Source organism: Panulirus ornatus, chromosome 30 (genome assembly GCF_036320965.1).
Source record: "Panulirus ornatus isolate Po-2019 chromosome 30, ASM3632096v1, whole genome shotgun sequence".
NCBI classification, from domain to species: Eukaryota; Metazoa; Arthropoda; class Malacostraca; order Decapoda; family Palinuridae; genus Panulirus; species Panulirus ornatus.
In genome coordinates, this window is record NC_092253.1 from 17,678,385 (window position 1) to 17,703,622 (window position 25,238).

The window sequence follows — 25,238 nt, forward strand, 5'->3', positions numbered from 1 at the left end:
TGAAGAGACGTAGCTGTTTACCAACTGACGTCCTAGTTACGTCTCTTCGTTGTATATCAACTGACTGTTATATTTCTCTCTTGTGTCTCTCCTGATGATGTGATTATTACACGAAAGTGCACTTGGGAACTTATCGTGATATGCAACGAAGAGACGTAGCTAGGACGCCATTCGGTAAACATGCGATTGTCCAAGACAGACAACGAGCGTTCATAAACTCATCATTTTACAAATTTTATCAGCAATAAAGTTGTCTAATTTGTATAGACCATCACTTATATCAAGATCATAATTCTTTGTGTATTCAATGATAGAAGATTCGATGATATTTCTCGTGATAATAGAGTTAGAGTTAATAACTGAGATGGCATTACTCCAGTCAATACAATGATCATAGTTTTTAACGTGATTAAACAAAGCATTTGATTCTTGTCCTGTTCTTATACTATATTTATGTTGCTTAAGTCTAACAGAAAGATCCTTACCAGTCTGCCCAACATAAAACTTATCACAATTTCTACATGGCACTTTATAGATGCAACCAGGAGAATTTTCTGGTGAATTTCTGATTAAGATATTGTTGCTGAAGGCAACACTAACATTATAGGATTTAAGCAACGTGGGAAGTAAAATAGAATTATCATTAAAAGGGAGAATTATAATGGGAGGTTTGGACTCTATAAAATGATTTCTTTGCTAACTCAAGGGATTTATCAATGAAAGATCTAAGGTACTTTAACTTAGATCTAATAGAATGTATCTTCTCAAACTCAACAACATACTCTGGACTGCAAATACTTAATGCTCTAAGGAATATAGATTGAAACAATGATGATTTAACTCTGTCATGTTGAGATGAGTAATAAAGGATACATGAGCATACATTGGTAGGTTTTCTGTATATGCTAAACTTAAACTTGTTTCCTTGCCTATGGATAATGCAATCTAAAAATGGTAACATACCATTATTTTGATTTTCTACAGTAAATTTGATGGAAGGTACTAAATTGTTAAGGGGAGAAATATTTGTAAATTTTCATTTGTTGGCCAAACACAGTAATTCAACTGATGATGAAATTAATTTCTGTAAGGAATTAGTGTATGCCACTTTGTCACACTTTCCTATCTGGGGCGATCATTCATTTTACAAGTAAGTGAGATTATGTATTTTCGTAAGTACGGGCATACGGAATTTGCCCAGATCATTGGCTCTCAGCCTATTTGAAGTCGTTGTCCATCACAGATGATTCAGAGACCTATGGTTCCAGCCATCATTTCCCCAAGCTGGTATTATACCATATTTGCACTGACTTAATAAGCAAATTGTCTTTAATGATATCTTTACAGATTCCGTTATACAAAATTGCAGTAAGCTTGCTTTTAGAAGTTGCTTTTAGAAAATGATTTATCAGGGTACTGAAAATCTTAATGACTTATCCTATAGGTTTGATGACAAATTGCAAAAAGCAGCAGTTATCGTTTAGGCGTTCAAAGGCTACCGTATAGCCCATCTAGAGTACAGTGTACAAATCATGATGAATAAGGATACGTTATCTTGTATTACCCTGCTTTATGCATTGGAATGAAGCTTCGATGTCATTTTGTCCTATCGTTGATAACATCCAATCAATCCATCGTATCAAGACGATTATAGAACTAAACACCCATGGCAGGTTGATTCAGGGTAACATGAATGCTAAAATTGCTTAAGAGAGTCAGGCAACATTGTGTAAATGAGCATTTAGTTCGTAGCTTCGTGACTGACCTGACTCAAGGATATTTGAAAAAGAAGTTACCGAGAGAGACCAGACGAGGTCATTGGTTTAGGATGTGTTACTAACTCACTCTGGCTACGCTACTATCACCCATCAATCTTTACTAGATTCAGCTCATTACCACACATGCTTGTTCATAACTCTCACACACACACATGTAAAATGCATTCTTGTATTTTGACTACGATGTGAATTACTTTGACAGAATCTGCTCTTAGATCTTCGTATGAATAAATGGCTCATTTTCATATGGCAATCATATGAGGATAACCACTTTTAGGATAGCTTAGCCTTAAAATTGCTGTACATAACGGTCTATATATCTATATATCTATATCTATATATCAAAAATCACCTTGAAAGCCTCCACATAGTTGCTGTCCTTGTAGGTGCCGATTGTGAAGCCATCCCTGTAGGCCTGAGCAAGTTCATGTATTGAGTCTATAGGTTTCTCGTAGGCGGTGATGGCAAACGCTGCCGTCAGTGTTCCCGAGTACAATGCTGAAAACAAAGTCCGAAGATTGAAAAGGAATGCCTTCAAAGAGTTAAAACATAGAAAAACCGCACAGACAGAAAATGTGAGGTAAGGGTAAGAAATATTCTCAAACATTTGTTTATTGAATAAAGAGCATGTAAATGAAAACATTACATTAAAATTCCTATCTTGTATAACGCGAAATTAGGAAACAGAGAGAGAGAGAGAGAGAGAGAGAGAGAGAGAGAGAGAGAGAGAGAGAGAGAGAGAGAGAGAGAGAGAGAGAGAGAGAGAGAGAGAGCATATCTCAAATGTCATATAGAAAACTGAATTGTGTTACTGATATAAACCTTGTACTTCTCTAGTTTTCTCTTCCTACACTTACCATAGAGATAGAATGAAAAGAGGTACCACGAGATCAAGATGCACCGAAGGGACAAGCGTTCGGTGGCGATGAGGTTGCCCTGAACCATCAAGTTCCTGTACATGTTAAAGCTGAAGCTTTGTAGAGAATAATGGGGACTGTCTTCCTCGTCCAGGTACACCACCAGCAGGCGGGTCACCATGTAAAGAAGTGGACCCACCAGCAGTGTCGCCAGACAGATACACAGCCACACCTGCCAGGTAAAGAATACACCATTATTCCTACAGAGCAGTGTCATAGGAAAGCAGGGAGAACAGTGTACATACTAACATCTTTACTGGGAAGATAATGGGTCACGCTTGGTAAGGAAAGTTGGGGTAAGTTCAGCACTCATAACAATGACTACTAGCGCATGCGTCAGCAAGAACCCTCGTCAAATCACCCTTCATGGGTATACGATACGAAGGGTCAGCAGGTAAAGTATTACACTGTGCAGTAGTGTCATTAGGGAAATGATGTCACAACATTTGAAATAAGTATCAATTATGAAATTAATGAGAGGATCACTGACCACCTACCATTATCCCTAGGATGATAATACTAAGGCACACCTCTTGCAACACTTGTATCAATAATATGGGTTTTCAGCTGGACCCCAATACTGGTTTCAGTGACTTTAAATCTCATATGGTAATGCTTCATTGACTAAGTGCAACACTCTTCGACTACACATGTTGTTATCAGGTTAAAAAAAAAGACGAGAAGGAAAAAAGTTGAACATCTATCTATCTCTCTATTACGTTATCTATTCTATCATACTTAATCCCTGTTTCCCGCGCCAGCAAGGTAGCGCAAGGAAACAGACAAAGAATGGCCCAACCACTCACACACACACACACACACACACACACACACACACACACACACACATACACACACACACACACACACACAAACACACACACATATATATATATATATATATATATATATATATATATATATATATATATATATATATATATATATATATATATATATATTGTTCTCACCTTTTTCCATTCTGTACTCAGTCTCTCCTGGTACTTCCTCACACAGGTCTCCTTCTCAAGCTCACTTACTCTCACCACCCTCTTCACCCCAACATTCACTCTTCTTTTCTGAAAACCCATACAAATCTTCACCTTAGCCTCCACAAGATAATGATCAGACATCCCTCCAGTTGCACCTCTCAGCACATTAACATCCAAAAGTCTCTCTTTCGCACGCCTGTCAATTAACACGTAATCCAATAACGCTCTCTGGCCATCTCTCCCACTTACATAAGTATACTTATGTATATCTCGCTTTTTAAACCAGGTATTCCCAATCATCAGTCCTTTTTCAGCACATAAATCTACAAGCTCTTCACCATTTCCATTTACAACACTGAACACCCCATGTATACCAATTATTCCCTCAACTGCCACATTACTCACCTTTGCATTCAAATCACCCATCACTATAACCCGGTCTCGTGCATCAAAACCACTAACACACTCATTCAGCTGCTCCCAAAACACTTGCCTCTCTTGATCTTTCTTCTCATGCCCAGGTGCATATGCACCAATAATCACCCACCTCTCTCCATCAACTTTCAGTTTTACCCATATTAATCGAGAATTTACTTTCTTACACTCTATCACATACTCCCACAACTCCTGTTTCAGGAGTATTGCTACTCCTTCCCTTGCTCTTGTCCTCTCACTAACCCCTGACTTTACTCCCCAGACATTCCCAAACCACTCTTCCCCTTTACCCTTGAGCTTCGTTTCACTCAGAGCCAAAACATCCAGGTTCCTTTCCTCAAACATACTACCTATCTCTCCTTTTTTCACATCTTGGTTACATCCACACACATTTAGGCACCCCACTCTGAGCCTTCGAGGAGGATGAGCACTCCCAGCGTGACTCCTTCTTCTGTTTCCCATTTTAGAAAGTTAATACAAGGAGGGGAGGATTTCTGGCCCCCCGCTCCCGTCCCCTCTAGTCGCTTTCTACGACACGCGAGGAATACGTGGGAAGTATTCTTTCACCCCTATCCCCAGGGATAATATACATATATATATACATATACACATACACACACATACACATACATACGCACATATACACACACACACACATACATATATATACATATGAAAAATGTAAGAAACAATTTAGAAAACTGAAACTTCTAGCTTGAAATGAATGAAAAAAAATGAATGTCACATAATGGTTCAACCTCTGGCTATGGAAAAAAGGAAATGTATAATCTATTTACACAAACGTCAATAGCAGTTCTCATCAATTTAACCACTGTATCAATAAGCTTCAATGTCTAAGCTACATTTTTCTCCAATTTCACTATTTTCCTTCACATTTTCAATTGTGTCTGAAGGTTCTACTTCAAGAGTGATTGTTTTTCCAGTAAGGGTCTTCACATCTTGGTTACATCCACACACATTTAGGCACCCCACTCTGAGCCTTCGAGGAGGATGCTTTACTTGTGGTGCTGACTTCCCGTAAACGGTGGCAGCTCCTCTGAAGTGGGAGGATGCTGACAAAATCATCATCATCACTCATGATGCAAGTCTACCTCAGATTAACGACAAAATCTCACAAGACTGTGTGCTGCGTCAGTGCTGAAATAAGTTTTGGGACTGGGTTTCCCTTAGAGATGTTGCTGTCTCCTTCTGCCTCAAGTGGACGCGAACGAACTGAGAATTGGGGATCTTCAACTGGACGGCTGTACACTCGAGGGCACGTTCCATAAAGCTGCCAAAGGCTTGTACACCATTGAAGAGCTTAACACAAATGAAATAAGACCTCACACAGCACGAAGAAAATGCCTAAGTCGTCAGGTGTATGGCCGTCAGGGGAATGGGGGAGGAATGGGGTGTATTTAGGGAATCAGTGATGGATTGCGCAAAAGATGCTTGTGGCATGAGAAGAGTGGGAGGTGGGTTGATTAGAAAGGGTAGTGAGTTGTGGGATGAAGAAGTAAGAGTATTAGTGAAAGAGAAGAGAGAGGCATTTGGACGATTTTTGCAGGGAAAAAATGCAATTGAGTGGGAGATGTATAAAAGAAAGAGACAGGAGGTCAAGAGAAAGGTGCAAGAGGTGAAAAAAAGGGCAAATGAGAGTTGGGGTGAGAGAGTATCATTAAATTTTAGGGAGAATAAAAAGATGTTCTGGAAGGAGGTAAATAAAGTGCGTAAGACAAGGGAGCAAATGGGAACTTCAGTGAAGGGCGCAAATGGGGAGGTGATAACAAGTAGCGGTGATGTGAGAAGGAGATGGAGTGAGTATTTTGAAGGTTTGTTGAATGTGTTTGATGATAGAGTGGCAGATATAAGGTGTTTTGGTCGAGGTGGTGTGCAAAGTGAGAGGGTTAGGGAAAATGATAACGTTCTCGACTTCCACACATTCTTCAAGGCTCCCAGAACTTTCACCCCCACCCCCACCCTACGATTCTCTTCTGCTTCCATGGTTCCATCCACTGCCAAATCCACTCCCAGATATCTAAAGCACTTCACTTCCTGCAGTCTTCCTCCATCCAAACTTACCTCCCACTTGACTTGTCCCTCAAGCCTACTGTACCTAATAACCTTGCTCTTATTCACATTTACTCTCAGCTTTCATCTTTCACACACTTTACCAAACTCAGTCACCAGCTTCTGCAGTTTCTCACACGAATCAGCCACCAGCGCTGTATCATCAACGAACAACAATTGACTCACTTCCCAAGCTCTCTCATCCACAACAGACTGCATACTTACCCCTCTTTCCAATTCACCTCCCTAACAACCCCATTCATAAATAAATTAAACAACCATGGAGACATCACGCACCCCTGCCGCAAACCAACATTCACTGAGAACCAATCACTTTCCGCTCTTCCTACACGTACACATACATCCTCGATAAAAACTTTTCACTGCTTCTAACAACTTACCTCCCACACCATATATTCATAATACCTTCCATAGAGCATCTCTATCAACTCTATCATATGCCTTCTCCAGATCCATAAATGCTACATACAAATCCATTTGCTTTTCTAAGTATTTCTCACATACATTCTTCAAAGCAAACACCTGATCCACACATCCTCTAGTACCACTTCTGAAACTACACTGCTCTTCCCCAATCTGATGCTCTGTACATGCCTTCACCCTCTCAATCAATACCCTCCCATATAATTTCCTAGGAATCCTCAACAAACTTTTACCTCTATAATTTAAGCACTCACTTTTATCCGCTTTGCCTTTGTACAATTGCACTATGCAAGCATTCCGTCAATCCTCAGGCACCTCACCATGAGTCATACATACACTGAATAATCTTACCAACCAGTCAGCAATACAGTCATCCCCTTTTTTAATAGATTCCCTTGCAACACCATCCAAACTCGCTGCCTTGCCTCCCTGCCTTGTCTGTGTGTGTGTATGTGTGTGTGTGTGTATGTGTGTGTGTGTGTCTGTATGTGTGTGTGTATGTGCATGTGTGTGTGTATGTGTGTTTATGTGTGTGTGTGTGTGTGTGTGTGTGTGTGTGTGTGTGTGTGTGTGTGTGTGTGTGTGTGTGTGTGTGTGTGTATGTGTTTGTGTGTTTGTGTGTGTGTTTGTGTACTCTCGATCAAACGTTTTAGAACTTTTTTTCATATGTTGACAATCGTTGAAATTCTTCATGAAATTGCTATTTGAACGACGACAACTAATACACAAGCAAATGTTTCAGAGCTACACACCCCGAGTGTGAAGGGAGACAAGATAGCGAAGGCTCGGTTCCTCTCTTTGGGTGCTGGTGACATCAGCGTTCCAGTTTCCAGGTAATATGGCATTGTAAAGTCCACTATAACCTCACGGATGGCTGTCATGAGTAGAAGCAGACCCAGTGTTAGTAAGCGTATTAAAGAATTTGTTATTTATGCATATTGATCGTCCACCCTACTCCAGGCAAGCTTTTATTATATCAATGAAACTGAGCGAATGTTTAATTACTTTTGCTTCTGTGTCACAAATATTATCCTTAATGAGGTGATACATACGTTTCTATGCATGTCCCTATTGTGATGCTGTGCATGTCCCTATTGTGATACTGTGCATGTCCCTATTGTGATACTGTGCATGTCCCTATTGTGATACTGTGCATGTCCCTATTGTGATACTGTGCATGTCCCTATTGTGATACTGTGCATGTCCCTATTGTGATACTGTGCATGTCCCTATTGTGATACTGTGCATGTCCCTATTGTGGTACTGTGCATGTCCCTATTGTGATACTGTGCATGTCCCTATTGTGATACTGTGCATGTCCCTATTGTGATACTGTGCATGTCCCTATTGTGATACTGTGCATGTCCCTATTGTGATACTGTGCATGTCCCTATTGTGATACTGTGCATGTCCCTATTGTGATACTGTGCATGTCCCTATTGTGATACTGTGCATGTCCCTATTGTGGTACTGTGCATGTCCCTATTGTGATACAATGACATTAGAATACTTTCCGGTACAGAGAATGGGAGAAGTAAAGATAATGGGTAGAGAAAGAAAACATTAGAACTATCTTTACGTGTACAATATAATGCATTTATCTAACATTCAAGAAAAACGGGAGTAAAAACAACACGATAAAGAATCAACCCATGTAGAAAGAAGGAATTATGTAAAAAGGTATATTAGAAAAAAATAAAAGAATTGCCTTAACATTAAGCTTTTTTGTCATGATTATCATTATCATTATTATCATTATCATTATCATTATCATTATTTGTAGTAGTAGTAGCAGTATGAGTAGTAGTAGTAGTAGTAGTAGCAGTAGTATTCTTGTTATATCTTGTTATCATTATTATCATTATCATTATTATCATCATCATTATCATTATTATCATTATTATCATTATCATTATTATCATTATTATCATTATCATTATTATTATCATTATCATCATCATTATCATTATTAATATTGATATTTTTTTTTTTTTTTTTTTATACTTTGTCGCTGTCTCCCGCGTTTGCGAGGTAGCGCAAGGAAACAGACGAAAGAAATGGCCCAACCCCCCCCCCCCCATACACATGTACATACACACGTCCACACACGCAAATATACATACCTACACAGCTTTCCATGGTTTACCCCAGACGCTTCACATGCCCCGACTCAATCCACTGACAGCACGTCAACCCCTGTATACCACATCGCTCCAATTCACTCTATTCCTTGCCCTCCTTTCACCCTCCTGCATGTTCAGGCCCCGATCACACAAAATCTTTTTCACTCCATCTTTCCACCTCCAATTTGGTCTCCCTCTTCTCCTCGTTCCCTCCACCTCCGACACATATATCCTCTTGGTCAATCTTTCCTCACTCATTCTCTCCATGTGCCCAAACCATTTCAAAACACCCTCTTCTGCTCTCTCAACCACGCTCTTTTTATTTCCACACATCTCTCTTACTCTTACGTTACTTACTCGATCAAACCACCTCACACCACACATTTTCCTCAAACATCTCATTTCCAGCACGTCCATCCTCCTGCGCACAACTCTATCCATAGCCCACGCCTCGCAACCATACAACATTGTTGGAACCACTATTCCTTCAAACATACCCATTTTTGCTTTCCGAGATAATGTTCTCGACTTCCACACATTTTTCAAGGCTCCCAAAATTTTCGCCCCCTCCCCCACCCTATGATCCACTTCCGCTTCCATGGTTCCATCCGCTGACAGATCCACTCCCAGATATCTAAAACACTTCACTTCCTCCAGTTTTTCTCCATTCAAACTCACCTCCCAATTGACTTGACCCTCAACCCTACTGTACCTAATAACCTTGCTCTTATTCACATTTACTCTTAACTTTCTTCTTCCACACACTTTACCAAACTCAGTCACCAGCTTCTGCAGTTTCTCACATGAATCAGCCACCAGCGCTGTATCATCAGCGAACAACAACTGACTCACTTCCCAAGCTCTCTCATCCCCAACAGACTTCATACTTGCCCCTCTTTCCAGGACTCTTGCATTTACCTCCCTAACAACCCCATCCATAAACAAATTAAACAACCATGGAGACATCACACACCCCTGCCGCAAACCTACATTCACTGAGAACCAATCACTTTCCTCTCTTCCTACACGACACATGCCTTACATCCTCGATAAAAACTTTTCACTGCTTCTAACAACTTGCCTCCCACACCATATATTCTTAATACCTTCCACAGAGCATCTCTATCAACTCTATCATATGCCTTCTCCAGATCCATAAATGCTACATACAAATCCATTTGCTTTTCTAAGTATTTCTCACATACATTCTTCAAAGCAAACACCTGATCCACACATCCTCTACCACTTCTGAAACCGCACTGCTCTTCCCCAATCATTGTTATTATTATCATCATTATTATAATTATCATTATTATTATTATCATTATCATCATCATTGTTATTGTCATTATCATCATCATTACAATCACTATCATGATGAGCATCAGATATCCTAGAACTTATAAAACTTGAATCAGAGCTGCGCTACACTCACTTGCAAGAGATTGGATGTGTAACTTCAAACAGATAATTTCTGATAAAACATACCCATTTTTGCTTTCCGAGATAATGTTCTCGACTTCCACACATTCTTCAACACTCCCAGAACTTTCGCCCCCCTTCCCCACCCTATGATTCTCTTCCTCTTCCATGGTTCCATCCACTGCCAAATCCACTCTCAGATATCTAAAACACTTCACTTCCTCCAGTTTATCTCATTTCAAACTTACCTCCCAATTGATTTGTCCCTCAACCCTACTGTACCTAATAACCTTGCTCTTATTCACATTTACTCTCAGCTTTCTTCTTTCACACACTTTGCCAGACTCAGTCACCTGCTTTTGCAGTTTCTCACACGAATCAGCCACCAGCACTGTATCATCAGCGAACAACAACTGACTCACTTCCCAAGCTCTCTCATCCACAATAGACTGCATACTCGCCCCTCTTTTCAAAACTTTTGCATTCACCTCCCTAACAACCCCATCCATAAACAAATTAAACAACCATGGACACATAACACACCCCTGCCGCAAGCCAACATTCACTGAGAACCAATCACTTTCCTCTCTTCCTACACGTACACATGCCTTACATCCTCGATAAAAACTTTTCACTGCTTCTAACAACTTACCTCCCACACCATATATTCTTAATACCTTCTACAGAGCATCTCTATCAACTCTATCATATGCCTTCTCCAGATCCATAAATGCTACATACAAATCCATTTGCTTTTCTAAGTATTTCTCAGATACATTCTTCAAAGCAAACACCTGATCCACACATCATCTACCACTTCTGAAACCACACTGCTCTTCCCCAGTCTGATGCTCCATACATGCCTTCACCCTCTCAATCAATACCCTCCAATATAATTTCCCAGGAATACTCAACAAACTTATACCTCTGTAATTTGGGCACTCACTCTTATCCCCTTTGCCTTTGTACAATGGCACTATGCAAGCATTCCGCCAATCCTCAGGCACCTCACCATGAGTCATACATACATTAAATAACCTTAACAACCAGTCAACAATACAGTCCCCCCCCTTTTTTTTCAATAAATTCCACTGAAATACCACCCAAACCCGCTGCCTTGCCGGCTTTCATCTTCCGCAAAGTTTTTACTACCTCTTCTCTGTTTACCAAATTATTCTCCCTAACCTTCTCACTTTGCACACCACCTCGACCAAAACACTCTATATCTGCCATTCTATCATCAAACACATTCAACAAACCTTCAAAATACTCACTCCATCTCACATCACCACTACTACCTCCCCATTAGCCCCCTCCACTGAAGTTCCCATATATATATATATTTTTTTTTTCTTTTTTTTTTTTTGCTTTGTCGCTGTCTCCCGCGTTTGCGAGGTAGCGCAAGGAAACAGACGAAAGACATGGCCCAACCCACCCCCATACACATGCATGTACATACGTCCACACACACGCAAATATACATACCTACACAGCTTTCCATGGTTTACCCCAGACGCTTCACATGCCCTGATTCAATCCACTGACAGCACGTCAACCCCGGTATACCACATCGATCCAATTAACTCTATTCCTTGCCCTCCTTTCACCCTCCTGCATGTTCAGGCCCCGATCACACAAAATCTTTTTCACTCCATCTTTCCACCTCCAATTTGGTCTCCCACTTCGCCTCGTTCCCTCCACCTCCGACACATATATCCTCTTGGTCAATCTTTCCTCACTCATTCTCTCCATGTGCCCAAACCATTTCAAAACACCCTCTTCTGCTCTCTCAACCACGCTCTTTTTATTTCCACACATCTCTCTTACCCTTACATTACTTACTCGATCAAACCACCTCACACCACACATTGACCTCAAACATCTCATTTCCAGCACATCCATCCTCCTGCGCACAACTCTATCCATAGCCCACGCCTCGCAACCATACAACATTGTTGGAACCACTATTCCTTCAAACATATCCATTTTTGCTTTCAGAGATAATGTTCTCGACTTCCACACATTCTTCAAGGCTCCCAGGATTTTCGCCCCCTCCCCCACCCTATGATCCACTTCCGCTCCCATGGTTCCATCCGCTGCCAGATCCACTCCCAGATATCTAAAACACTTTACTTCCTCCAGTTTTTCTCCATTCAAACTTACCTCCCAATTGACTTGACCCTCAACCCTACTGTACCTAATAACCTTGCTCTTATTCACATTTACTCTTAACTTTCTTCTTTCACACACTTTACCAAACTCAGTCACCAGCTTCTGCAGTTTCTCACATGAATCAGCCACCAGCGCTGTATCATCAGCAAACAACAACTGACTCACTTCCCAAGCTCTCTCATCCCCAACAGACTTCATACTTGACCCTCTTTCCAAAACTCTTACGTTCACCTCCCTAACAACCCCATCCATAAACAAATTAAACAACCATGGAGACATCACACACCCCTGCCGCAAACCTACATTCACATATATATATATATATATATATATATATATATATATATATATATATATATATATATATATATATACATATATATATTATCTCTTATCTATTATTTCTGCATTATTTATAAATTTCAATCACGTTTTTTGTGAAAATGGATACGTTTGTCATACAGAGAGAACAAACTGAAAAAAATTTATGATTATATTAGCGTGGAATCCCATACTCATTGTAACGCGACCTTCATTTGTTGGGAATATGTGCTGGTGTAGTGAAAACTTACAATATATGCACTGAATTCACCCATGTAAGAAGAGGCACAGTTAAAGATGATTGATTCTGAGGGCAAATATACGACTACATTTGAATATCTTTTGTTGAATATGGTTTAACGTAGTATACCATCAAGCAATATAGAAAATATGATTTTTTCCCCCCTCCTGGCATATGAATCTAAATAACATCAATATGTTATGACTATAAATCATATAAACCATTTTTCGAGAGCTGAAAAATGTCACTGAGGGAAATATCTAGACTTATAACTTTTGACTGGTAGGATGACATACCTGTCATGGTGAGCGAGCAGAGTGCGGCATGAGCTTCATGTCTGGCCACCTGTCCCACCATGCCAGTGATGGTGTTGTCTGGCTGGGGTCCCCCCCACTTGCCCTTCGGAGGCGTCACTAGCTGGTATCTGCCGAGACGCACTTGTCACACCTCATGCAAACATTACACAAACTGCTTCTTTAAACACCTGACTTGTTAGATTCTTGCGATACATTCTGATCTGTGACAAACACGCTGTACGAATATAGATCTTTATATACACGTAGCTAAAGGACTGATTAAATACATTGATGCAGTGTCGTGGTCTTTTACACTGGGTTGGTATAATACGTTTAGTTATACCAGCTGGTACACAGTAGAGTGATGGTTAGATGTGAGATTTGTATAGGTCGGAGAATAGGAAGTCATTCTTCGTGGAAACTCCTGCTTGTCTTCATTTCTTTACGTTTGTTGAGAAGTCATGGGCAACTGAGTGCCCTAATTAAGTCCATCTCATTAACGACAGATATATGCACATATCCCTAAGGTAGGGGAGAAAAAATTCTATCTCCCTATTTCCATCGTGTCGTAGAACGCGACTACAGTGGGAGGGAGCAGGGGCTGGGAGCCTTTCCCTTTTTGTATTTCAATTCCTAAAACAGGGAACAGAAGGTGTCAAGCTCATATTCCCGATTGGGGGGGGGGGGGGGTCTGAATGTGCGTGGATGTAACCAATATGAGAAGTAAGAAGAAACAAATTGTGTGTCTGAAGAAGGAAACCTGGTTGTTCTTGCTCCGAGTGAGACGATGCTCAAGAATAATGGGAAAAAATGGTTTGGAAACGTTTTAGGAGTAAAGTTTGTGAGAGGAAAAGAGCAAAGGATGGTGCAGCAATACTATTGAAGCAGGAATTATGGGAGTGTGTGATAGAGTGTAAGGAAGTAAATTCCAGATTGATGTGAGTGAAAATGAAAGTGAATGATGAAAGATGGGTGATTATAGGTGCTTATGCACCTAGCAAAGAGAAGAAAGATCATGAAGGGCGGATGTTTTGGGTATTAATGATGGGTGATTTAAGTAATGTAGTAGTTGAGGATATAATTGGGTCGCATGGTGTATTCAATGTTATGAATGGAAATGGCGAAGAGTCAGTGGAGTTGTGTGCCAAAAAAAAAGACTGGTGACTAGAAATACCTGGTTTAAAAAGAGAGATATACATAAGTATACGTAAGAAAGATAGTCAACAGTCAGTATTATATTACTTATTAATTGATTGGTGTGTACAAGGGAGACTTTGGAAGCAAATCTGCTGAGAGGAGGAACGTCTGATCAGTATCTTGCGGAGGCGAGGGTGAAGATGTGCAGAGGTTTTTGAAAAAAAAAAAAAAAAAAGGGGGGGGGGGAAAACAGCGTCGGGATGAAGATAGTGGTGAGAATAAGTGAGCTTGAAAAGTAGATCTGGGTGAAGAAATACCAGAAGAGAATAAGTTTAGAATGGCAAAAGGTGAGAACAAATCAAGAGAGGAGTATGGTTGAAGAATGGGATGTATTTAGGGAAGCAGTGATGGAATATCGAAGAGATGCATGTGGCATACGAAAGGTGGAAGGTGGGCAGACCAGAAAGCATAGTGAGTGAAGGGAAGAAGACAAGTTGCTGGTGGAAGAGAAAAGAGAGGCGTTTGGACTGTATAGGGAAGGAGCGCAAATGTTTAGGAGTTGTATAAGAGAAAGCGGCAGGAGGCCAAGAGAAGGTGCAGGGGTTGAAGAAGAGGACCAAAGAGACTTGGTGTGACAGAGCATCATTAAACTTTACGGAAAATATATGTTTTGGAAGGAGATAAATCATATGCGAAAGACAAGAGAAGAAATGGGTACATCGGTGAATGGAGCAAAAGGGAAAGTTATAACAAGGAGTGATGAAGTGAAGAGGAGATGGAGTGAGTATTTTCAAGTGGCATATTTAGGGTATATTGGTTGGGGTGGTATGTGAAGTGAGAGAGTCATGGAGAGTGGTTTGGTGAAGATTAAATGAGCGAGTATCAAACTATAGAGGTATAAGTTTGTTGGGTATACCTGTTAAGTTGTATGAGAGGGTAATACACAGAGCATCAGACTGGGGAGGAACAGTGTGGTTTCAGAAGTCGTAGAGGATGTGTGGATCAGGTGTTTGCTTTGTAGAATGTGTGTGAGAAATACTTAGACAAATAGATGGATTTGTGTGTGACATTTATGGATCTGGAGAAGGCCTTTGATAGGGTTGATAGAGATGCTTTGTGGACTTGATATTTGTTGTGAGAGGTAAGCTGCTAGAAGCAGTGTGTTTCTTTTTTTATTAAGGGCGTAAGGCATGTGTACGAGTATGTAGAGAGGAGAGTGATTGGTTCTCAGTGAAGGTCAGTTTGTGACAGGGATGTATGATGTTACCATGGTTGTTTAATTTGTTTATCGATGAGGTGGTTAGGGAGGTGAATGCAAGTGTTTTGGAGAGAGGAGCGGGTATGCAGTCTGTTGGGCATGAGAGGTCCTGGGAAGTAGGTCAGTTGTCGTTTGCTGGTGATACAGCACTGGTAGCAGATTTGAGCGAGAAACTGCAAAAGTTGTTGAATGAGTTTGGAAGAGTGTGTGGAAGGAGAAAGTTGAGAATAAATGTGAATAAAAGCAAAGTTATTAGTTCAGTAGCGTTGAGGGACAAGTTAGTTTGAATAGAGAAAAATTGGAGGAATTGAAGTCTTTTAGGTATCTGGGAGTGAATCAATCAACAACACAGTAACCCCCCTTTTTTAATGAATTCCACTGCAATGCCATCCAAATCTTCTGCAAAGCTTTCACTACCTCTTCTCTGTTTACCAAACCATTCTCCCTGACCCTCTCTCTCCGCACACCACTTCCACCAAAACATCCTATATCGGGCACTCTTATCATCAAACACATTCAACAAACCTTCAAAATACGCACTCCATCTCCTTCTCTCTTCACCACTACTTGTTATTACCTCCCCATTAGCCCCCTTCATTCCCATCGCCACCCCGCCACACACGAAATTACTACCCCCTCCTCCCGCATGTGCGCGAGGTAGTTCTAGGAAAAGACAACAAAGGCCAGGTTCGATTACACTCAGTCTCTAACTGTCATGTATAATGTACCGAAACCACAGCTCCCTTTCCACATCCAGGTCCCACAAAACTTTCTTTGGTTTACCCCAGACGCTTCACATGCCCTGGTTCAATCCATTGGCAGCACGTCGACCCCGGTATACCACATTGTTCCAATTCACTCTATTCCTTGCACGCCTTTCACCCTCCTGCATGTTCAGGCCCCGATCACTAAAAATCTTTTTCACTCCATCTTTCCAACTCCAATTTGGTCTCCCACCTAAGTCATAATTCTCCCACCTTTGAATCCAAACTTGCTTAAAAAAATCTATCTGTACAACTTTTTTCCAAGTTTAGTATATGTTTTGTCAGCTGTACCCTCAGTGTATGTAAAGCACCGCCGACTATCTGACCTGCCATGACGCATTCATCTTTTCATCTCCACGACATGAAATTCTCTATGCAGAGGATTCCTATGTACGATACCAGGACTGGTTAGGATTACTCATTTCCTTCTCAACAGGATGGAACAAATAACTAGGCACTCAACACGAGTTCCTGACTGTCACAACCGCACTACCAACACATTCCACCTACTCTTTACCTCTGAACCCTCCCATTGTACATACACTCTTTTGCTCCCTTTGGGTACTCCAGCCTCAGTCTGTCATATCCAGCTGGGAACATCCATGTCGTATCCTCTCTTGGAAACCCCAACACAAGCATTTTGGGAGAGTTCACTTGTCATCCCTGCGCAGATTTTTTTAAAGGCTTCTTTCAGAATTGGTATTGCTTCACTGGTTGGGATGCCTTCAGCCGTGGTTTTCGTATAGAAAGTCTGTCTTGATTGAGATCGAGTGCTACGTCATATCTTTCACCAGGTTCTTTTCCTCAAATCATGGCTTGATTGTCCTTGCTCTCCCTTTGGATTATAACATATCAGGTCGTTCAATTTGTCCACTAAATCTCGTTCTGCTTTCATTTCTCAGAATCACTGCAAAGGTAGTATTTCTAAAGTAATGCATACTTTCTTAAAAAGAAAGAGAGCCCGTTTGATTTGTTTTTTCATTATATATATAGATCAGCTCTTAACCAAAATGATTCCAGTAACTTTTGTAATTCATGTTTTTCTCCAGTTTAGAACTAACTCTCGAAGTATCTTCTTTAGCTCTGCTCTCTATGATTTCACGTCTAGTCGTCCCCCCTACGTCATCCACTGCATTATGTTGTTGCAGCTATCACCACATTGCTCCCACTTTTGCTATACCTAACGTCTTTTAAATTCTTAAGTCTTGCTTTCTCAAGAACGTAAAATCCCATTGTCTCCTTTCTCATCACAACGACATCTTTCGTCGTACAAGTTCTACTAGTAACATTCCCTTTTATGTAATTCACATCTGATCCTCCTCTTTGAGGAATCTTGACAGACATTTCGTCGTGGTTCCCGACGTCTCAAATGCATTTAGTGAGGAGGATCTCCAACAAGGATGGTGTGTAATGCTCTTCTTTGTCTTGTCTTCATCCAGTAACATTTCGATCTGAAATTCATGTCTCGAGCATCGGAGTAGCTCTGATCAACCCATTTATTTTTTTTTCCTACCTTTTTTTTTTTTTTTATCTTTGATAGCTATGTCCAGAACGTACCTCCCGTGCCATGTCGGCCATAATGTAAAAGAAAACGTGATATATTTGGTAGCAAAGAAGCTCTTTTTTCCGTTTTTATTTTCTCTTTTTTTTTTTTGTCTGAGTCGGTCATAGATTTTCTTAATTGCTATATTTTGAGCTGTATGTTTGAAGTGTGTCTCATAATTTGACTGGTTTTTGATTCTCCACGTTTCACTCACCTTGATGGTGTTTGCTCTAAATATAACAAGGTCCACATGGTTGCCGGTGGAGCTTCTTCCCACACATCAAACAGACGTGAGCAAAGTTGTTTGCTAAATCAGAAGTTGCGTCATCATTATCTAGGCTGGTGTCATGCCATCAATGCTGCAGGAACATGGTTTCGGCTACGTTACACTCCTGCACAACAGACAGGCGTATATCTGCCGATCCTGCGACATAATTGAGGTGGTATTTTCTATGAGAGTCTCTGGGTAGTTAATGCTATAGATAATGGACCAAGTTGATGGGAAAATAGGGGAATTTCACTTGTGTACTTCTGAAAAGTAGGGGTAATTATTATTGATGTTATCTGGTTGTCATGATTGATATCATGTAACACATATCGCACTGATATGCAATTGCAAGAACGCTACGTTATGCACTAAATGATGGCTTAATGTGGCTAGTGTACCACCTTGTAAATTCAAACTGTTTTTCAGTATGAAAAGAGACAAAAACATCCATACATTAGAAAACTTTTAGCTAAAAAAAAAAAGAACTAGGCTATCACATAATTCTGATTATCTGTGATCTCTCCAATCACTTAGTATGGGTAATAATTTGCCTGAGCCAAATGGTTACGACTAAGGTCATCCAAGTTCATGGACTAGACGTCTCTGTCATAATTTACCCTAGCGACAACCTAGTTTGATGTGGTTACATTAATACATTATAATGCTAAATATTGTTGAATTTGTTACAAACTTCTCCCTTTGTTCGTCAGGTGTTACGCCTGTAACAGAGACCCGAATGTGACTGAATCGTTTGTTTAACAACTGTCACCGTGTTGTAGAATATTTTGGAGTAGTGTATCGTGGAAATAAGTTATCTAGATGAGCACGATCTCGATCAAGACGGCCCTGTCTATATACTCTTTCTTATCCCTGACTATACTAACGTGAAGTTGAGTTTTCCACTGAGCGTGACGAGGAGACTGAAGTCAATGCCGGATATGGGCAAGACAGTGCCATTCTCTAACGCTTTCATTTGGAAGAATGGCCAGTGGTTCAGGGTGGTGACCACCAGCTGACGCCCCTGGAAGTCAGAGTAGAAATGCTGAAGATCCGGGATAAGTCACCCTTCTGCTGGTGACTGTGGACAGGCCATCCGCTGCTCGCAAACCACGACCCAACTTGGTCGAACCTGCAATAATGTTCTCATACAGTTGAGTGATATTAGATAAGAACTAATCAATCTTTATATTTTCTTTTTGAAATTAAACTGTCATATATTACCCATCACAAAATTGAACCTGGAATCATAATCCTGACTTCTTCCATATCAAAACCATGACCCTCCTTGAAAATGGAGAACGGTGTCTGAAATATGGTTGGGTACTGGTTACTGATTTCTATCATTTCAAACAAGAGAAGTCACACATCAAATATGGAAGATATACATTTTCCATTCAGCAAAAGATCCTTCTTAGGCATATCTGTCTTAAGGCTAGAAAGATTTTATATAGCTATTGTTAAACTATACTGCATAATGAATCTCTGATGCATATAACCTTGAAACTGTAAGAGCTAGTGAAAACAACTTTGTTAATTTGACTATCTGAGGCATTCATCCCCAGAGTAAGCTTAAACAACGGAATGTATCTAATGTTCTAATTGAAAGAGTTGGCAATATCTACTCAAGCCGAATATCTCTGTCGTTACCACTGCCACTGTAACTTATTCAGGTTTAGATATCTTTTGTTGACTGCCAGTCAGCCAGCCAGTCCCAACAGATAACCTGACTATAAGCTACACTCATTCCACCATTTAATCAAAGCTGAATCATTAAACTCACTTAGATTAATATTTTCCAAAGAGGTCAGCATACAATTTCGCTTTTTGTGCTGAAGAACTGACGGCAACATGAAACCGTCTTTTATAGAAATGTTTAGGAAATATAACATCCAAAAAGTCTTGCTTCTTTGACCTTTGAAATTCATGTATGTGTTTACCTTAGCAAACACCAGTAACACCTGGCGTGGTTACTTCTATTAGTCATCATTTCCACTTGATATGCTAATAGAACTAAACACTGGTGTGATCTCTCGTGTTCACCTTAATAAACCAACAGTATTACTCGATAGGTTCACCTTGGCTGGCCATGTGTTACATTTTGTGATCGCCTTCATCAATGTTACCACATGATACATCTCCAACTGCAGACTTTTGCTGACTCTTACAATGAACTGATATTGTCATATGATATCATTGTTCTTGTTCAGGTAATCTATCAACATAGACCCTCTACGATGAAGTGGTTGGCTTTCGTGATTTTCATTGGACTCTGGTTTCTAACCCGTTTAAAGAATCCAGTCTCTCCACTCCATTCTCGTTTGTCGATATATGGATTCCAACTTATGCTGAAGTTACGAGCCATAGCTGTAACAGGTCTTTCATGGGCTGACGACCCAGCACTTCATGTCTTAACTTCCTTCAAATCAGCTTCACCTTCGCTTGATCATCCTGTTTCTTGTCTCATCACAACCTCCTTTATAAGCTCAGACTCAGACAAAATATTTCAAGTACTGTGCACGGAACCCGGTTACGTTTGAGGCTTCCGAAACCTAAATTGCAGCCTCTCTCTCTCTCTCTCTCTCTCTCTCTCTCTCTCTCTCTCTCTCTCTCTCTCTCTCTCTCTCTCTCTCTCTCTCTCTCTCTCTCTCTCTCTCTCTCTCTCTCTCTCAAACCCCTCATAACTTTCCAATTTTTTTTTCATGATTCAGCAGGTTCTCCACTTAACACATCGAATATATGTGTTATCACTGTAACACCTAATCAATTTTAGAAACCTCGTGTTTAGAGGTCGAGTTCTTTTATCCACTGAACTGTAGTTACAATTAGACAAAGGATTGATTCGTACTTGTATGAATAAACTTCATTCACAACAGAGATATTCTGGCTCTACATTATCATTAAACAGACCTAGACTAAGACAGTTTCATTTATTAACTCTTCCGTGCTTTCCTCACAACTTGATCCTCTTTCAAGGTAAACAAAACTTTGAAGGCTACCCAGACATGCGCAGGTAAATTTTATGTGGAGGCGAAGGTGAAGATTTGTAGAGGTTTTCAGAAAAGAAGAATGTTGGGGTGAAGAGAGTGGTGAGAGTAAGTGAGCTTGGGAAGGAGACTTTTGTGAGGAAGTATCAGGAGAAACTGAGTTCAGAATGGAAAAAGGTGAGAACAAAGGACAGTAAGGGGAGTGGGGAAGGAATGGGATGTATTTAAGGGAAGCAGTGATGGCTTGCGCAAAAGATGCTTGTGGCTTGAAAAGCGTGGGAGGTGGGCAGATTAGAAAGGGTAGTGAGTTGAGGGAATGAAGAAGTAAGATTATTAGTGAAAGAGAAGAGAGAGGCATTTCGACGATTTTTGCAAGGAAATAATGCAAATGACTGGGAGATGTGTAAAAGAAAGAGGCAGGAGGTCAAGAGAAAGGTGCAAGAGGTGAAAAAGAGGGCAAATGAGAGTTGGGGTGAGAGAGTATCATTAAATTTTAGGGAGAAAAAAAAAAGATGTTTTGGAAGGAGGTAAATAAAGTGCGTAAGACAAGGGAACAAATGGGAACATCAGTGAAGGGGGCTAATGGAGAGTTGATAGCAAGTACTGGTGATGTGAGAAGGAGTGAGTATTTTGAAGGTTTGTTGAATGTGTTTGAAGACATAGTGGTAGATATACGGCGTTTTGGTCGAGGTGGTGTGCAAAGTGAGAGGGTTAGGGAAAATGATTTGGTAAACAGAGAAGAGGTAGTAAAAGCTTTGCGGAAGATGAAAGCCGGCAAGGCAGCGGGTTTGGATGGTATTGCAGTGGAATTTATTAAAAGAGGGGGTGACTGTATTGTTGACTGGTTGGTAAGGTTATCTAATGTATGTATGGCTCATGGTGAGGTGTCTGAGGATTGGCGGAATGCTTGCATAGTGCCATTGTACAAAGGCAAAGGGGATAAAAGTGAGTGCTCAAATTACAGAGGTATAAGTTTGTTGAGTATTCCTGGTAAATTATATGGGAGGGTATTGATTGAGAGGGTGAAGGCATGTACGGAGCATCAGATTGGAGAAGAGCAGTGTGGTTTCAGAAGTGGGAGAGGTTGTGTGGATCAGGTGTTTGCTTTGAAGAATGTATGTGAGAAATACTTAGAAAAGCAAATGGATATGTATGTAGCATTTATGGATCTGGAGAAGGCATATGATAGAGTTGCTAGAGATGCTGACTGGTATGTATGACTCATGGTGAGGTGTCTGAGGATTGGCGGAATGCTTGCATAGTGCCATTGTACAAAGGCAAAGGGGATAAAAGTGAGTGCTCAAATTACAGAGGTATAAGTCTGTTGAGTATTCCTGGTAAATTATATGGGAGGGTATTGATTGAGAGGGTGAAGGCATGTACGGAGCATCAGATTGGAGAAGAGCAGTGTGGTTTCAGAAGTGGTACAGGTTGTGTGGATCAGGTGTTTGCTTTGAAGAATGTATGTGAGAAATACTTAGAAAAGCAAATGGATATGTATGTAGCATTTATGGATCTGGAGATGGCATATGATAGAGTTGCTAGAGATGCTCTGTGGAAGGTATTAAGAATATATGGTGTGGGAGGCAAGTTGTTAGAAGCAGTGAAAAGTTTTATCGAGGATGGAAGGCATGCGTACGTGTAGGAAGAGAGGAAAGTGGTTGGTTCTCAGTGAATGTAGGTTTGCGGCAGGGGTGTGTGATGTCTCCATGGTTGTTTAATTTGTTTATGGATGGGGTTGTTAGAGAGATGAATGCAAGAGTTTTGGAAAGAGGGGCAAGTATGCAGTCTGTTGGGGATAAGAGTCAGTTTTGTTCACTGATGATACAGCGGTGGTGGCTGATTCGGGTGAGAAACTGCAGAAGCTGGTGACTGAGTTTGGTAAAGTGTGTGAAAGAAGAAAGCTGAGATTAAATGTGAATAAGAGCAAGGTTATCAGTTACAGTAGGGTTGAGGGACAAATCAACGGAGAGGTAAGTCTGAATGGAGAAAAACTGAAGTGAAGTGTTTTAGATATCTCGAAGTGAATTTGGCAGCAGATGGAACCATGGAAGCGGAGGTGAGCCACAGGGAGGGGGAGGGGGCGAAAGTTATTGGAACTTTGAAAAATGTGTGGAAGGCGAGAACTTTATCTCGAAAAGCAAAAATTGGTATATTTGAAGGAATAGTTGTTCCGTTGGGGATGAGAGAGCTTGGGAAGTAAGTCAGTTGTTGTTCGCTGATGATACAGCGCTGGTGGCTGATTCATGAGAGAAACTGCAGAAGCTGGTGACTGAGTTTGGTAAAGTGTGTGAAAGAAGAAAGTTAAGAGTAAATGTGAATAAGAGCAAGGTTATTAGGTACAGTAGTGTTGAGGGTCAAGTCAATTGGGAGGTAAGTTTGAATGGAGAAAAACTAGAGGAAGTAAAGTGTTTTAGATATCTGGGAGTGGATCTGGCAGCGGATGGAACCATGGAAGCGGAAGTGAATCATAGGGTGGGGGAGGGGGGCGAAAATCCTGGGAGCCTTGACTATGATAAGAGATGATGAAGAAAATAGGTTTCCTTAAGTGACACACAAGGGTGAATTTTTTTTTGACACCCCTAATTCACTGGATGCGAATAATTTTCTACATGTCTGAATATTGTGCTTTATTCCCAGGCTGTCCTTGCAGAATAACTATGCTACTGAATCATTTCATGTAACGATTTACCCGTTTAGTCAATATACATCTTATTAGAGACTTTACATAGAACAAAATAGAAACCTGATTTTACATTAGATGATTATCTGTTCCTTATTAAGGAATTCCATACGATGTTTTCAGGCTGGAACACAACATTAATTTTACGTTGTTTCAAAATATTGATAAGAGGTGAACATTCCTTATGTTATGGTAGAACCAAAATATTGCTTTGTGTTGAATTTGTCCTCCTCATCACAATAGTAGGTATTCCTTTCTTTTTATATGCATTTGTCTATAACCTTCTCATGATAACTAAGTTTTCCTGCTGTATCATAAATACAATAAATTTCTTCATTTAAGAATTCAGCATCGCAATTTTGTAAGGCTACCTCGATGTTTTGGATGGTTGAAGCGAAATTTTTTTCTTCGCCGTTGTCGATGACCCGGTCACTAGAAACCAGGTTCATCATTTGCATGATGCTGTAGAAATTCCTGCTTCGCTTGACAACGCTGATCTTAAAGGTTTGCCTTAATAGCTGGGGTCTCGCTGCCAACTGTACCTGACGAAAATTTATAGTTTCAAGAAGTCTTTTATAGAGACTCTATTTGTAAAAGGAGATGGTGCGGCGGGTTCCAGGAATCTTATATCCTCACGCAGCATTGACTTCCTTGGTCCGCTATATCTGAGTGTATCTTTTAGGATCCAAATTCCAACCTAACAGAGTCTCACTGTTGTCTTTTAGGAATCCAAACTCCAACCCAACAGAGTCTCACTGTTGTCTTGGTAATGCCCAACTGTCTTGCTGTGCCAGCACCCGACATACTGTGCTATCTCATATCGACCGTTCGATCCATGAGACAGAATTTTTCCTCCTGGGGTTTCCTAATGGTTTTCCAGCTACGGAGATGTGTCTGACGTGACTATGGTTACCAGTGACTTCAGCATCCGTCGCCAGACCTGACAACGACGATGGTGGACGTGACGTCACTTCCAATAATGTTGTTTACACTCTCTCTCTCTCTCTCTCTCTCTCTCTCTCTCTCTCTCTCTCTCTCTCTCTCTCTCTCTCTCTCTCTCTCTCTCTCTCTCTCTCTCTCTCTCTCTCTCTCTCTCCTTTTGATTTATCAGTATATTGATTTGTATATGTTTCCGTCAATGTATTTTTATGTTTCCGTCAATGTATTTTTTTGATATTTATTCGATACTATTTTACTATATTGCTTAACCTCTTATATCAGATGGTGTCTGACGAGTCGTAGCTCAATGGTTTCAAATCATAAAGAGAGTATTGGATACTGATCCAATCTGCTGTTGCTTTGAAGTAACCCTTTACGTACTCTCTCTAACCAGCAGTATTAGGTCAATCATAATCTTCCATTTTAGTGTTGCATTGCATTTTGTGTTACT

At 40.5% G+C, this 25,238-nt stretch overlaps 1 protein-coding gene across 1 annotated transcript; it reads right to left on the reverse strand.

The window, feature by feature from the left end:
- Window positions 1-1,248: 1,248 nt before the first annotated feature.
- On the reverse strand, window positions 1,249-24,652 carry LOC139758525 (glutamate receptor ionotropic, delta-2-like). Its single transcript, XM_071680045.1, has 8 exons — window positions 24,605-24,652; window positions 24,220-24,390; window positions 19,066-19,238; window positions 13,212-13,339; window positions 7,389-7,510; window positions 2,636-2,867; window positions 2,131-2,276; window positions 1,249-1,284 (listed from the first exon to the last, which is right to left on the reverse strand). The coding sequence occupies exons 1-8, from the start codon at window positions 24,650-24,652 to the stop codon at window positions 1,249-1,251; spliced, it is 1,056 nt and encodes a 351-aa protein (XP_071536146.1).
- Window positions 24,653-25,238: the final 586 nt, after the last annotated feature.